At 43.2% G+C, this 16,265-nt stretch overlaps 1 protein-coding gene and 1 long non-coding RNA gene across 7 annotated transcripts; one reads left to right on the top strand and one right to left on the bottom strand.

Moving 5' to 3' along the window:
- Positions 1-762: 762 nt before the first annotated feature.
- Positions 763-8,586, bottom strand: LOC117837065 (uncharacterized). 5 transcript variants are annotated; one of them, XM_072290759.1, is made up of 5 exons: positions 8,084-8,586; positions 7,691-7,971; positions 3,697-7,148; positions 3,326-3,561; positions 763-1,019 (listed from the first exon to the last, which is right to left on the bottom strand). In XM_072290759.1, the coding sequence occupies exons 1-3, from the start codon at positions 8,421-8,423 to the stop codon at positions 7,092-7,094; spliced, it is 678 nt and encodes a 225-aa protein (XP_072146860.1). In that variant the 5' UTR covers positions 8,424-8,586; the 3' UTR covers positions 763-1,019; positions 3,326-3,561; positions 3,697-7,091. The 5 variants fall into 5 exon arrangements, with proteins under 5 accessions (XP_072146860.1, XP_072146861.1, XP_072146862.1 ...); XM_072290760.1 differs by having other exon boundaries at positions 3,326-3,516; XM_072290761.1 differs by having other exon boundaries at positions 4,815-7,148.
- A 3,484-nt stretch (positions 8,587-12,070) lies between these two features.
- Positions 12,071-16,221, top strand: LOC140220062 (uncharacterized). Of its 2 annotated transcripts, XR_004636659.2 has the most exons (6): positions 12,071-12,755; positions 13,708-13,767; positions 13,911-13,960; positions 14,329-14,504; positions 14,600-14,748; positions 15,862-16,221. It is a non-coding gene; the product is annotated as an uncharacterized lncRNA (long non-coding RNA). The 2 variants fall into 2 exon arrangements; XR_011897020.1 differs by lacking the exon at positions 15,862-16,221 and having other exon boundaries at positions 12,073-12,755; positions 14,600-14,943.
- Positions 16,222-16,265: the final 44 nt, after the last annotated feature.

Here is a 16,265-nt window from a genome sequence, read left to right as displayed (position 1 = left end):
CAACTCCTCTGGATCTGCCACCTTGAGGATTAGGACAATAAAAATATCATTTATTGATGTAGCGTCCTCCCCTCTCAAAATCCTCAACACCATTGAGGTAACTTCAGTTCCACATAAGTCCCAATGCTGCTGGAAAAAGTGTGCCGGAAAACCATCAGGCTCGGTAATTTTGTCGGAAACATATGAAACAAAGTTTCTTTGACTTCCTTCTCTGAAAAGGCTGCAAGTAAGTTGTTCATTACTGCAGTAACCTTCATGTTATTGATCCTCTCAGAAGTATACAACTCCTTATAAAAGCTAGTTGCTAGATGGTTAAGCTAGTTGCTAGATGGTTAAGGGATTAAACTATAAAGCCTAGCAAGCCCAGCAGAAGACTAATTAATTTTCCCGTTCCGTTCTAACGCCACGTCGGACTAATTAATTTTCCCACGCAGCGTCGGACATGTTCCGTTCCAACACCGTGTCGGACTAATTAATTTTCCCACGCAGCGTGTTCAACACCGCGTCGGACTAATTAATTTTCCCACGCAGCGTCGGACATATAGCAGTTATAGCAGTTTCATTCCAACGCTACGTCGGACTAATTAATTTTTCCATGCCATGTCGGACATATGGCAGCGTCGGACTTTTTTGAGGGCTTTTTGAGGGTGTTTTTTTTCCCGCGTGACACTAGTTCTTAACTCACTGCTGCATTTTTTTTGACTTTTTTGCTAGCACGTGGTTTAAAGTGGGATACAGTGGGATACACGGGTGGGCACTTGGTTTAAAGTGGGATACACGGGTGGGCACTTGCAACTTAACGTATGAAGTCTAATATACAATATATAATTTTTACATGTGATCAGCAAGATATGCCCAACCATAAAAACACAAGTCAAGAAAGAATTTGCTATTACAGAAATTTGAGAACTAACAAATCAGTAATAATTAACTAAGTAAACTTCAAGGCTATTCGATCTTCAACTAAGAAACATCAACCACCCTAAAATGAATCATCTCCTCGTGAAGAACTGGAACACCTGTTAATAATAAACATAGAATTATAGTAAGCTTTAGAAATATTAGGATGTGAAAAAGGAATTATTAGAAATGTTGAAGATCATAATGACTTTGACAAGATAATTGTTGAATAGTAAGAGGTTAAATTTCCAAAATTGTTGAGCCTAATGGTGAAAAATTATTGAACAGTGCGAGGTTGAATTCAAATCAATTGAACCTATTTCTGTCAAGTTGTTGAAGCTTCATATGTAGTGGTAACTAAAAAAAGTTAGAAACTTGTTGGAAACATTCATCATAAAAGGTGAACATGTAGTAAGTTTTACAAAATGTTGGGATGTGAAAAAGAAATTATTACAAATATTGAACATCATAATGACTTTGACAAGATAATTGTTGAGCAGTAAAAGGTTAAATTTCTAAAACTGATGAACCTAATGGTAAAAAATTATTAAACAATACGAGGATTGAATTCAGAACAGTTGAACCTATTTCTATGAAATTGTTGGACCTTTGTATGTAGTGGTAATTAAAAAATGTTAGTTTCCAACATTCATCATAAAAGGTGAACATGCAATTAGAAATGTTGAAAACATTTACTAGTTGTTATGGTAAAACTTTGTTTAAAACGATGTAACAACTATTGTATTCATGATAAATAAGTAGCTTATGTTTCAAAAATGACTATTGCATCAGGATCACACTACCCTAGCCTACAAATTGTGGTTCCTGATTCATGTTGGGTGTATGCCCAAAAAAGTTGGCTATTATTGGGAAAATGTTGGAGGATGTAAAAAAATGTTGGGCAAACAATTTAAGAATACATTGGTATATGCTAAAAAAATGTTGAATTATGTAAAGGAAATGCAAATGTTGGTGAATGTAGGATAAATTGTTGGTCAATATTAAGAAATGGTGCTACGTGTCCAGAATAAGTTAAAGGAAAATGTTAGTATGTCAATGAAATGTTGGACAATATTAAGAAATGGTGCTATGTGTCCAGATAGATTGTGGAAAATGTTGAGCAATAATCAATAAATGTTGATTTAGGAAAAAATGTTGAGAAATATAAAGGAAATGTTGGAGATGTGTTCAAAAATAAGTTGAACAGATTATTAAATGTTGGTAAGAGTTTAAAAACAACTTTAAGAATATATTGGTACATGCTCAAAAAATGTTGGCAGCATCAATAACTGTTGAATTATTTAAAGGAAATGTTGGTGTATCAAGAAAAATGTTGGTGTATATCAAATAAATCGTTGGAGAGTGTGGAAAAATGTTCTGCAACATAAAAAATGTTGATTTATGTAAAAAGAAATGTTGTCAATATCTAGAAGTGTTAGTGCATGTCAAAAATTGTTGATTCATTCTCAAGAAAATGTCGGTTAGTGTAAAGAAATGTTGTAGAAACATCAATAAATGTTGATTTATGTAGAAAAAATTGTTGGCCAATATCAAGAAATGTTGGCGTGAGTGTAGAATAAGTTAAAGGGAAAAAAGGTTGTATATGTGAAAAAATATTGGTCAAATATCAAGAAAAATGTTGATGAGTGTACCAGAAAAAAGTTAAAAAGGTTGGGGTATGTAAAAAATGTTGACAATTATCAAGAAATGTTGGTGATGAGTCCAAAACAAGTTGAGTGGAAATGTTGGTTTACGTAAAAATATGTTGGCCTTTGTATAAAAAAATGTTGGTTACAGTATAAAAATATGATAATGTTGTTGTACGTTAAGAAATGATGGTCAGTATGGAAAAAGTTGGTGTGTTTAAGAAAATGTTGGATAACATAGAAAACTATTGTGCAGCACTCTACATAACTTTTTTTCTTTAAGAAAAGCAGTATATTTTAGTTCATGTTTAAAGCATTAAAAGGAGTTGAAAAATATTGATTAAAATTGTTGTGGTTCCAAAAAAAAGAAATTATGGTCGATATGCAAAAAGTTGGTGTGTTTGGTATTACTTAAAGAACCTTGGAAAAATAACACCAAGCACTGGTCAACTTAAGAAAAAAAATAAAACATGCATACAGGCAGCGCAAATTAAAGGATATGTAACCACAAAGTACCAGATCTATAAGATATAGAAGCAGCATCCTAACACTGTTATTTTTAATCTGCAGGGGATCATGAATGTGCTCATACGGCTAACAAAAGCACTGAAGATGATAGCATATGTATGTCTAGTTACATATAACATTTGCAATCATTTAATCTGAGTTACAATAATATTTTTCCAAGGCAGCAGATTATAAATGGCTAAAATAACATTAAAAAAGGAAAAGGAAAATAATAAATCAATACGGCAGCAGATTATTCATAAAAAACTTACTTTGCTGGATGACAAATTCATCAGTCTTTGGATCAAATGTAGCAGTTGTTTTCAAGGCCTTGAACATTTGAGCCGTGACCAAGTTCAGTCTGAGCATAGCACCCAATTATTTGGAACTTGTAAGCCAGTAGCAACCACTTCTTCTGCTGCTCCTCAGTTCCTTGCCCTTTTATAGCAGGAACGAACATGCCCTCCAAGATGGCATCAATTTTGTAAGTTAAACGATACAGATAAATCTGGTACAAAGCAATTATCTGTTATCTGATAGTGTGAATGTTATTTTTGTTTCTTATTGAAAGAAAGGCCTTAATTTTTACGAAAACTCAAAAACAATAGGAAGAACAATATGCTGAGGATAGAGTAGCACTAACTCCAGAAAACACTAGAAGACAGCATGGGCAACAAAGGCTCCGTCGTGGTATGATCAGAAGTTCAGAACATATTTTGATGTAATAAAGCTTGGTAGTAACTGTATACCTGGAAAGTTTGGTAGTAACACAAAGGCAAAATTTGCTTCTGGACACCGTTAAAAGGTGGCATTTGCTATAACCCACTAAAAAAGACTGACTTTGCTGAGGGAAACTACAGAACCATGTACATTTGCTGAAAGACACTATGGATGATATAATAACAATAGATTGAATTTGAGTTTGTTAAATAGACTTTATATAGAAATTATATTATAATAATATCTTTTAAGTTTGTTAAATAGAAATTATATTATAATAATATCAAATGCCTATAAATATAATAAATTAACTAAAAGATGGATCGGTCTATCCGTCTATCCATTTGTGAGCAGCAATTAAACAACAAAAAGTAACAATAATGAACTACTACTATCCATCTGTCCATTGGAGAGGAACAATTAAACAATAAAAATTGAGAGCTCAAATTGAGTTGAATGTAATGATAGCAGCAATTAAACTAAGATATACTACTATGCACCACTTGAATGTTCCAACACCAGCAAATGCGTCTGTACCGAAACCTATGTCCTACTAGCATCGATGCTTGTTGCTTGCATTTGAATGTCCCTGCTTACCTTGCCGTCAGGTGACAGGGACGGAAGGAGGAGCTAGGGGTGGACAACGAGCTGGCTCGGCTCGGAATAGCTCATTATCTAAACGAGCTAGCTCGGCTCGGCTCGACACGCAACGAGCACAAAAGCCGGCTCGGCTCGGTCTAGCTCGCGAGCCAAGAGCAATATGCGCACAAACAAAAAAAAAAAGCAAGAAGATGAAGCAAAAAAAATTGCATAAAGAAGGAACTGGATGCACACACGTTGCTACCAATCGAAGAAAAATGCAAATCACAACGTACTGAAGCCATTAGATTTTCGATTAACATGACAGCAAGTGGAGGTAGGCAAGCAGCAGGGTTGGAGTCATCGGAGGGTCACTGGCGGCCTTCCCGAATCTGTCACCGCGCCCGACACCATGCGTGCCAACGAGGACGACTTCTCCTCCATCGCTTCTAGATTCCATACCTGCAGCGTTGGAGTCAATCGCCTGCTATTCGTCCTCTTCCTCCATGAACTGGCGCTAGATCTGCGGCAGAGGGCGGACGGAACCAAAGAGGACAAGCGAGGGATGGTTTCAAGGCATGGGAACAAGGTGTGGAGTGGCTCAGAGCGAGGGAGAGCCGGAGAGGGAGGGCAGCGGGGGACCGGCGGATTGGATCAGCATTATTGCGGCGGCGGCGCGAGACAGGCAGGGGGAGGGACGGAGCGCTCGGAGCATTGGAGGGGATGGATGAGTCTGGGCTAGTTGGCCGAGGGAGCTGGATATTGGGCTTATTGGGCCGTAGTTTGCGCTTCTAGGCACAAGCACTGCCTGCTAAGGCTGAAGGTGTGCGCAGCTCGCTGAGCTCGCGAGCCGGCTCGAACTCGCTCGTTATAATAACGAGCAAAAACTCCAGCTCGCCTCGTTAGAAAATTACATCGAGCCGAGCCGAGCGAGCTAACGAGCCACGAGCTTTTTGTCCAGCTGAGGAGCGGAGGGAGGGCGCCGGCTCAGGCCAGCGGTGGTTTCCGGACGGAGGGTGGCTGGAGGCCGGACTGGTGCGGCCTTTGCAGCGGCCGCAGACGGCAGCAGGAGGATGGACGGCAGCAGATCTTGCTGTCGACAGCACCGGAAGGAGGCCCGGCGGGTGAAGACAGGAAGGCACAAGCGGGGTGAGAAATGCGTCATGCTAGATCTAGCCGTCGAGATATCAAACGAACGGAAAGAAAAAAATCTATGTGCCTGAGCCTGAGAGATCGGACGGTGGAGGGAACCTGCACTAATCTCAAACATCGAAGGGTAAGATGGAAAAAATCTTTAGGAAGATAGATAGGATTTCCGAGGATGCATTCACCATCCATGTTCCATGTATAGTGGGCCAAATGTTTCTGATAGAGACTGTTGGGCTTGGGCCGACCTCCTCTACTAGTCCATCAACAAAGACCACTTCTCCTGTTCCGGCCCGCCAAACAAGCTTGGGTGGGGGGGGGGGGTTTACCCATTTCATGCCTCCAAATCCTTCTAGATCCAAACCGTTGTGTTTGTAGACTTTTTAACAGCACAAGTGTGAAAAAAATTGTCAGATCAGTTTCGCGTTCCACGCACTTGCCGCGTATGGTCAAACCTTCTTGTCTTGTTTAACATTCATCAAATTGTGTCCTTCAGGATCCCTTTTATCCCAGCGCAGTTGCGACGTGCTTACCGATCGAGCGCCACTTCCTCTTCGCTCTGCTGCTATCTTCGCAGCCCTGTAGGCAGCACGTCCTAAAACATGCCATGTCCGAACACTGCTGGGCGTGCATGCCCTGGTCACTCCAACTCCAGTGCTAAATGCTCTTCACGTCAACGCAACCAATTTAGTACCGGTTGTTATAAACAATTTATACCAACCGGTACTAAATTGATTGCGGGTCCACCTTTTACTAAAGGTCCCCTTCAGTACTACAGTACTGAAGTAGTAATATCGATTGTACCACCGGTTCTAAAGGGGCTGAAGGTGCTTTCTCCATTAGTGTGGCACGTCCAAACTGATGCCCATGAATCCCTCCGTTTCATAAACTTGTAAAACTCACAGACCGCTGGCCTGACGAAAGATACGACTTCTCTAGCGTCCAGAATCCGGGCATTCAGGTTTTCAGAATAAGACCGTCTCCTTAACTATTTGTCCTGACCTAGCTTTGGTCTGAAATGTTAGGAGAAGGCGGTGGAACGCCATTGACCCGGGCCGCGTCTCATCCTGAAAGTTCTTTGGCGAAAACAAAGTTTATCTGAAACGGAAAACTTTTCTTCCTGTCCAGCATGCGTTTTTCTTTCTTTTTTTATTGCGTTCACTGATTGAAAACCAAGTTTCTCTGAATTTGTTGGTGCAGCATGGAACAGTCCAGCATGTGTTTTCTCTTTTCTTTTTCTTTGCCTTTTATATTCCTTAATTTTTGCGTTCATTGACTAGCACAACTTCTGAATGGGTTAACTTCTACTTTCAAGGACACTGCAGCGGCAACAATTATACGGGACACGGTAAGCAGAAAGAAACCGGGCGTTGAACACAGCTCGTCCTGCTCTGCATCGCAGGAGGCCGGGTATGTAACTTATCACGGCTGTTTCGTATTTACAGTATGGTCACTTGCGAAAGTGACAGTAATTACACGAGTGACGAAGAGGAACTCAACCAAAATTTGGGCCTAAAGGAAACCAGTCATCTTCCGGGTGTCTACGTACGTGTATTTTGATGTGGCGGATGCTAATGGAGATCGAACAGAGTGTCAGACGCTAAACTGCTTCAGCCCTTTGGGTGTCTGATGGCCTCCTTTTAACCTCACCTGCATAGGTAAATCAACTGCTAGATCAGTAAAAAAGGTCTTACATTTTCTCCTAAGTAATAAAAATAACATGTTAAAATATCTGTTGCGTTTATCTGGATGACCCAGTTGGAATAAGGCATCGATCATAGTTTAAGATGCTTGCAAATGCAGCAGATATCCGTATCTAGTCTGGCAGGATGCAATTAGCATGTCTTAACCTTTTGGCCTAAACTATGCAACGCGTTAATGACTATGCACGAGAATCTGATATCCTCCTCTTTGTCACCGAAAGCAGAGGCGATTGGGTGTCCATGTACCCAGCAAAATGCCTGGATTATTCGTGGGAATCATGCCGTCCACTATGCCAGTCATGGGCTCGAGCCTGCGAGGCTGCACTGCAACTACGCGCCATTTTTGTTTTGTTTGTGACTTGCGAGTAAAAGAGAAGTTTTTTTTCTTCTACCGCGTTGCGCAGACGTGAAGTATTCGGCAAGAAGCGCGTGCAATTCCCAGGGCGGGAGTCGGGAGATGGGGAATTAGTTGTGCTGGCTGGTACTCACCGCGCCTTCGACGTCGATCCTGTAGACGAGCATGCGCCGGCGCTCGCGGCAGCTGGTCCGGTACGCCGCGGCGAGGTGCGCGGCGGCGAGCGCCAGGGAGAGCAGGATCATGGCCTCCGGGCCGGCCGCGGTCACGGCGCGCGCGTCCGCCGCCGCCTGAAGCGCGGCGCCGCGGGGGAGCACGGCGGCTGCCTTGGCCAGCACGTAGGACACGGACCCGGCCGCGCACGCCACGACCACCCAGAGGTACGCGCCGCCTCCGCCGCACACCACGTACGCGCCTGTCACGACAAGCGTCGAGCACCTCGGTCAGTTCAGCTCGAACAAGCTAACGGGGGACGGACGGATCAAGACGAATTCGCAAACCGATCTGGTGGCTGGAGAGATACTCACAGAGGATGAGCATCGCCCGCGCGGCGGAGACGGCGGGCAGGTCGACGAGCGAGGACCAGAAGTCGAAGGCGCGCGCCTGCGCCAGCACCGCCGACGCGAACGAGGCGTAGCCGGCGCCGCCGGCGCGGAGGCTCGCCGAGAGGAGCGCCGGCGGGAGGGTGAGGTCGAGGAGCACGACTAGCAGCGGCGGCGCGCAGACGAGCAGGAGCGAGGCGAGCATGGCGGCGAGGAAGAAGGCGGTCTTGGCCCACCGCCACGGCCGCGCCCACATCCGCTCCCCGCCGCCGTGCGCGTGCTTGTGCGCGGCCACCGACATCGGCAGCAACAGCTTCTTCTCCATCCCGCCAGCGCTGATCGCTGACCAAACCCAAGTGGAATTCCGGTTGGGGTTTGGCGAGTTGTGATTGCTGTGATCAGGCAGTGCGGGGGTTGGGTGCCGGAGTCTTTTAAGGGAAGCGGGTGCGGACGGGGGCGCAGAGGCAGCTAGCTCTGGCTGCTCATCTGTTTTTGCTTCGCCGCGTTGAGGCCGACGGACGGTTGAGGGTGGGGACGTGGCGTGTCGTGGCGCGGTACGGGGGGCGTTGGCGTCGCGAGTTCGGTTTGGTTTGACCTGTCCCGCGCGCGCGCAGCTGCAGGGCCGGAAGCCAATCACCCATGCCGCTGGGGCTCGGGGCTCGGGGCTCCGACCACATGGCGCGCGCGCGACGGACCCTCCCCGGGTAGCACCAATCAATCACGTAGCCGTCGTGCTATAATAAGCGTGGGCACGCACGGCAGGTGGCACCGTCCCGCCCCGGCGCGCGCGCGTGGCTGATCTGCTCTGCTTCTTCTAGAACCCGGAATTCGATCGATCGATAGCCATCCCATCAGCAGCCGCCCCCGATAACAGCTAACCGCCCGCAGCCGATTAGGGCCCTGCTGCTTGGTAGTTAAAATTTAGTCCCTATCACATTGAATGTTTACATGCTAATTAGAAGTATTAAATGTAGACTAATTACAAAACCAATTGCACAGATGGAGGCTAATTCGTGAGACGAATTTATTAAGCCTAATTAGTCTATGATTTGACAATGTGATGCTACAGTAAATATGTCGTAATTATGAATTAATTAGCCTTAATAGATTCGTCTCGCGAATTATGTAATTAGTTTTATAATTAGCTCATATTTAGTCCTCCTAATTAGCATCCGAAGATTCGATACAAGAAGAACTAAATTTTAGCTTAAGAAATCAAACACCCTAATTATTCCAACCACTCGGAGTAGTATTTGATAGGAGCGTGATCAATCAGTCAGGCTGCTGGTAGGGACTAGGGACCCGGAGCCATCCGAGCCAAGACGAATTGACATGAAAAAAGAAAAGGTAAAGAAGAGGCAAGTGTCTATTGTTTTTGTATTTATACTAGTATCTAACAGCTACTCGAGCGAGGCCGCCTGGGACGTTTTCAACTCTGCGGTTCTATATAGTGCGTGACGACCTCACCTGAGCTGGAGTGACAGTTCGTCAGCAGTTGGGTTTGGATTTGGTTCCGGAGCGCTTCACGACGCGCGGCGACCGTCCGTACGCATCGCTCCGGATCATTGGATACGCCGTGCAGATCGGCAGATGCTTCCTAGGCCAGGTACACATACTTTGATATGTTTGTTTACTTCCAAGTTCCAACCCACAAGGCCAGATAATGAAAAAGGAAGGGTTTTTATATTATAATAGCTGGGCCAGCAACTCTGCAATGAAATTTTGCTCCTACTCTGTACTGTACGGCACGACTCGATGCACAGTTCTGTAATGTGAAGCCCTGAAAAGAAAACTAGAAAGTTGAGAACAGAGACGAAGAAAGCTAGAATGCGGCTGTTGTCTGCGAGCTCAACTCTGACGTCATTACGTGTGCGTTCGTCCGATCTGCAGATTTGTGCGCGGCAAGATTTTCTCTTCCGTGTTCCAAGACGTCGTCTGGATTTCTTCAGCTCTCCTACCATGTGGCTATGTGGGGCAAGCGCGCTAAGCGCACCGCTCCTCCGCTAATGCAGCCTGTAAACAGGGCATGGCCCATCGGCCAGGTCGCTCACACTGCCGCCATCTGTATTTCAATCCCCAACTCAACGAACAAATGAACCTGCTGCTTACGCGGACACTTCGCAGGGCTGCGAGGAGCGACCGCTACGGTGGAGAGGACGGATGCTGGGTTTGTAGATTCCCTATGGTGAACGGAAGGATCGAGGAGTAGATAGAGTTGTGCGGTGCGGGAGTTTGGACTGTATATTTGCAATTCAGGGCAATTTGGAGCCGTGTGGTACGGACAGTTTTAGTAAAATCCAAGCGGCACACCGGCCCAACGGCCCACGACGTAGCTATCCTATCCAACGTAGCTATCCACGCACCTTGGACCAACGCGCATGACGTCAAAGTACCAGTGAGCACGGAGGTTTGGTTAGGCTTGGTTACGACGATGTAGAGTTGACGGCGGAGGAAGACTCAGCATGAAGGCCAACCGCCCGATAGTGTGGTACGTAGTGGTAATAGTACACGACGCGCTCCGAAAACAAAGAAAAAGGTGCGTGCCACACTTACGAGGGATTGCCAGTGAGATACTGGAGGAAGGTGGGGATGACGTCAAGTCCACATGCTTTAGATTCAGCCCAACCAAATATTCCGACAACTGAAGTGCAGTGGGAAAAAAGATTTATTTCCCTAATTTTCAAAGAAAATGACAATTTCGTAATGAAGAAAAAAATTAATAATAACAATAATAGTAATAGCAAATATCATGAAACCGTATAAAAATGAAAAATATGCACTTCTCCTTGGCTCACAAAAGTATATTTTCTTTGTTTATATCTCACAAAACCACATCTTTTGGTTATTTTACCACACGAGAGTAGTACTCATCACATAAATACATTTTCTTTGCAACAAATCTTGTGAAGAGTCCAACCAAATGCTTGGACCAACGCGCATGCTTCAGATTCAGCCCAACTAAATGTTCCGGGCAAAAAGAGATGATAATTCCCTAATTTTCAGAGAAAATGACAATTTTCTCTGTAAGGAAGAAAACAAGATGATAACACAAAACAGTAATAGAAAATATCATAAAGCCATTATAAAAATGACAAACCTGCACTTCTCCTTGGCCAAACGATCACAAAAGTACATTCTCTTTGTTTATAGTCCCTCCGTTTCAAAATGTACATCGCTTTAATTTTTCTAATGCATAGATTTTGCTATGTATCTAAACAATGGCTTATATCTAGATGCATAGCATAAACTATGGATCTAAAATATCCAAAATGACCTACAATTTGGATGGAGGAAGTATTTCACAAAACCAGATCTTTTGGTTATTTTATCACATAAGAGTAGTACACTTCACATAAAATTCACTGTCTTTGGAACAAATCTTCACAAAATTATGCGTTGAGGTTGCTTTGGTCCGCATGTGGTTTTAGGTTGTTCAACCAAACACATGCGTTTTTTTTTTTGAAAATCATCTAAGGACGTCTTGTCTTCTGAAACCGAAATAAAAAGGTCTAGTTATGCAAAAAAATGTAGTTGTATAGTTGTGTAAAACCTAGTAGGTCCCAAATACAAGAAAATGTCGCTGTTAACGACTGCGAGCTCCAGCTATGGCCATAGCTTATGGGGAGCTGTGTCTTGCTTCGGCTGGAGTAAGCGAAACGCCGGCGGGCGACAGCCCACAGTTCATGCAGAGTTGCAGGTGGGATCCGCAAGCGACACGCTGGCTGAGTGGGTGACCCATTACACCATTGACTGCCATACGAACTTGAGCAAGAAAACATGAGGCGCAGGAGCTCGCTCTAATATACGGCAAGTAACAAACGTGCTATCGACGTTAGCGTAAATTTTTTTTACCGTCGGATGGTTGATTTACGGCTCTTGTTATTGGCTGAATGATCCGTCCCTTCTTCGGATGACGATCCCACGCGTCAACACCTGATTCCCCTGGGTAAAAATATTTATCTCTCGAACCGTCCTCTCCCAATCGCTGGAGCCGAACGCCGCTTTGCGCACCACCGGTCCGCCGCCGCTCGACGCTCGCGCTCCATTGCCGCCGCCTCTCCCGTCAGCAACGCCGCCCGCAGCCGGGTTCGTTCCTCCACGCATACGATGGACATCCCTCCTCACCTGCTCCCTTGCGCCCTTGCACGCTTCCGTGCCGCCGTGCGACCTCCTCGCCCCCCGCCGCCGAACACGCCGTGGAAGCCTGGCATGCCCCGCACTATCAGCCCCCCGGCGTCTGCCTCCTTGCAGGAAAGGATGTCTTCTGTGGTCTTCTTTCCCAATTTTCTCCTTTTCTTCCACGCTTCCACACTGCTCCTGTATGCAAGGTTCTCCCTCCTGCCGGCTTCCCTCTGCCCCTTCCTATATGCGGATCTGGTTGGTGCCCCTGCTTTTGGGAAGCGCAGATTCATCGGCAGGGATTGGAGTTGCTGCTCTCTATTTTCCCTATCCTATTTCACCTGTATTTGTTTCTTCCCGATTTTCTCTTTCTTCCTGTCATACTGATTGACGTCTGCTCCAACGAGTTTTGTGTGACTAATCTTTTATCTCTTTTACATCTTTTGCTTCTTAATGATAAGGTTCTGCTGAGAAGAGGGATTGCAGCGCTCCCAGTTTAACTTGGGGCCAGTATTATATCTTCCTCCCTCCCCGGCATGTAAGTACAAGCTGTCACTGGAATTGCCAGGAAAGAAACATCTCTTGGTAGTATTATGCTGTCTTGCACGGCTTCTATTTTCTCCTGTCTTCCATTGTCCAAGCTCATAGTACATTTTGTCACTTGTCACACAATGGGGAGATGAACTAAAGTTAGCAAAGAATGTTAGATGGTAAAGATAATTGCATCACAGTTTCAATTTCCAAGCTGTAAGTCAAGGGCCATCTTTTTCGTAAGATCCTCAGGTTGTTGGGATTTTGGTCAACATATTTGACCAGATCCTTGAGGTATCATTCATGTCTGATTACAATTGAATCAGAGAGAAGCTCCATGATACCATTAGTTACATACCAACCTCTTATAAAAAAGACTACTCTTTTATATAGTAGGCAGTGATACATCTGAATTCTTATTTTTCCTATTTAGTTATATTGTTGCATTTCCCCTAAGAAATTTAATAGATTGCAGGAAATAAAGCTTTATATAACTTAAATTTCTCCATAAACAGCTCTTAATGGTAGATATCTGTCCATCTTACGCCTTTATATAGATACCTCAATTTCTGATATGCTATAGACCTGCAACAGTGACACTTTTATGTAAAAAAGATCGTAACCAGTACCATTTGCAATATCATGTGTGGCAATTTCAAAGGTCCGCGTGATTTGCAATTTGAAACCATAGCTGAATTCAAAAGTCATTGGCTTGTGAAATTATATTCCAATATTGCACAGAAAATAAAATGCCACATGCTGCTTTTTGTCACGCATTTATTTGTCCCATTAGATCTCTTCTAGAGTATTGCTAAATTAAGTAAACTTACGCTCCATGTTTGTAACAAAAAAATTGGTGGCAAGCAGCTTGATGCAATGTAACAGTCTATTTAGCCTCACATTGCACCCTGTTCTCTGGAAGGGATCACACTTAATGAAATTATCTGATTTCTTTGCAGAGTACCATATTTCAGTGTGAACATGGAGAAGAGTAACAATAATTTCAAAATTGCAGTCTGGTAAGTTAATCTCACGCTTCTCACTGTTTAATCCAATCCATGTTTTCCTATTTATGCATTAGGTGCACAGCTGTCCTGTTACTTTAGCATTTCTTTCAACATCTCCTTTCCATGTAATGTCTACATTCTTTGTTTTGCTGTAGGCATTTCTAGAGATGTATGGTTGATGCAACAATGATTCTGCAGCAAAAAGGTAGTTTGCTCGGTCTCATGGTAATGCCAGACCTAATACTGCATAGTTTAAATGTTCGTGTGACAATACAAGCATTCTCTTTAAACTAGGCAGAAGAAACCTCTAAATCATGGGTTCATGCCTATTGCATTTCATTTCAATTCTGTGTGGAGTACATCATGCTACTAGCAGACTGAACATCTGTGTTTCCGTTGGCACAATTAGCTTTTACCAATATTAGCTTGAATGTGCATAACCTCTTTTCAATCACAATGGACTTGGTAATTCTTCTATGTTTCTGCCTCAGTATAGGTCTTTCTCTCATGCCTTTCTGGTTAGTAGAAATACTACAAGATTAATCTTAAATAGCAATGCTGGACTATTTACAGGCCAGAACAGTGTTTCCAAAGAATAACAATGCTCCCTATCGAGGGATGTGCTCTAAGAGGCGGCTTCTGTAAAAAGAGTGACCATCATGATGGTTCAGCTGGGGCAGTGTGCAGCAAGATTGGAGGAGGACAATAATGGCAATGAGTCAATTGAAGTGATAGCAGATAATTTCTCTGTAATTTCTCTTTGTTCTTTACTAACCGATAAGTGAGCCTTTGCTTGCAATCCTAATTGGATATAATAATAAACTTCTTCCTACCTGCTGAACAGCTGATCCCAGCCCTCCCTCTGCATTAGAGAGATGGATCAATCAGATGAGTACTCTTCAAATGTCAAGATCGGTGAAAGGCCTCCTTGGTGCTCCGAGGTACTGCAGCTGCAGTAGCATGGGACGCATTTATTTGTAGCAGCCGAGAAAGGTATGCGTTTAATTTTTGTGAATGGAAGAACAGAGCACGCTGCAGTTTCCCAGTGGTTGGATTGAATGTATCTTGAAATTCTACAACTAAATCGCTTTTTTTTTTCTAACTATACTGAAACGATCAGATTCTGCTTCTAACATGTAATATGGGTATTATCTCAGATTTCTATGAAGTACATTTATACTGCCATAACATCCGCGTTGTTATGAAGTAACATGATCCTAGAACATGGATAATTTCACACTCAGTTTAATTGTTTCAATAATTCTTCTATAGACAAACTTACTTGGACATGATTTTTAAATTTATGCACTAAATAGGAACTGTAGTATACCTATATATTTTGAACAGCGACCCTCAAGTTAGCGTTTTCATGGTGGTTATTATATGCAATTTTATCTACCATGTCACATTGCCACACTGATGTTATAATGCAATGTCTACTTTATGACATTTTTTTTGGGTATGGTATGCATCTCCCTTTTCTCAGTTCAGGTCAGATGTTTCCCTCACACTGTTTCAGCTGATCACATGTATGCTGTACAGACTGATGAATGTTTTACTAACCACCAAGCCATGTGGATTTCATGTATACTAATTCAGCAAAGGAAATAAGGAATAAAAATAGTTTTTGTCTGCCTACAATATTAGGAAGGATCCTTGCACAAATTTCTTTATCAACAGTTATACATGTCAAGCACTCACATTCATAAAACTTTTGCTATGGGTATCAACTTCCACACAACAACCCATAGCTGGACCATTCTCTTTTGCCACCATTGATACTGTACAAAGCTGTATCTAGAAAGTTCGAGCCTCTTAAAACAATGGTCATGGCCTTTTAGAAGTGCTTTCCTTTGATCCAAGTCAATGCTAATACTTTTAAGATCTATATTTTGATCAAATAAAGGTAGCTGCTACTTATGGCAATGGTAATTTTCTTACAAGATCCGAATGATCTTCTAAATTCCCATCTACTAACTTTATTGAACAATGCTATGGTTTAGGTGAACAGTCTCATCATGGTTACATCTAATGTATGGCAATGCCATTTTGTCTGCTAAGATGGTGACGAAAAAAGATTATAATTCAAATTATCAAAACATGCAGACACTCGATCCGCTTCAAAATAGCAAATTAAAGACTGATGAGTATCCCTATTCTTTCCTGCGAAGATTACACCACTAGGATACAAGGAAGTGATGCAAATTAAAGAAAAGGGCTGATGAAGGATGCAATAGTCTATATAGGCAAGCCTGCAAATCTCTGTTCCCATTTGCTTGCTCAAATACTTAGTTCGCTGAAAATCACTAACAATGCAATTGATCCCTTAATGTGTCTGCTTTGAAATGCTTTCTTGTGTTTGGATACAGTTACTATGTGCATTGTACGTAGATGAGGTGAAAACAAAGTTTCTGTTGATTATGTAATCCTAATTAACCATGGCGCAGTGGCTACCTAATTTTTTCACACTATGCCTGCCCAACGTTCCGCCAACATATATATCTATTGGT

Source organism: Setaria viridis, chromosome 9, assembly GCF_005286985.2.
Source record: "Setaria viridis chromosome 9, Setaria_viridis_v4.0, whole genome shotgun sequence".
NCBI lineage: Eukaryota > Viridiplantae > Streptophyta > Magnoliopsida > Poales > Poaceae > Setaria > Setaria viridis.
Note: the sequence above shows the minus strand (reverse complement) of the source record. Positions and strands in the feature narration are given on the sequence as shown.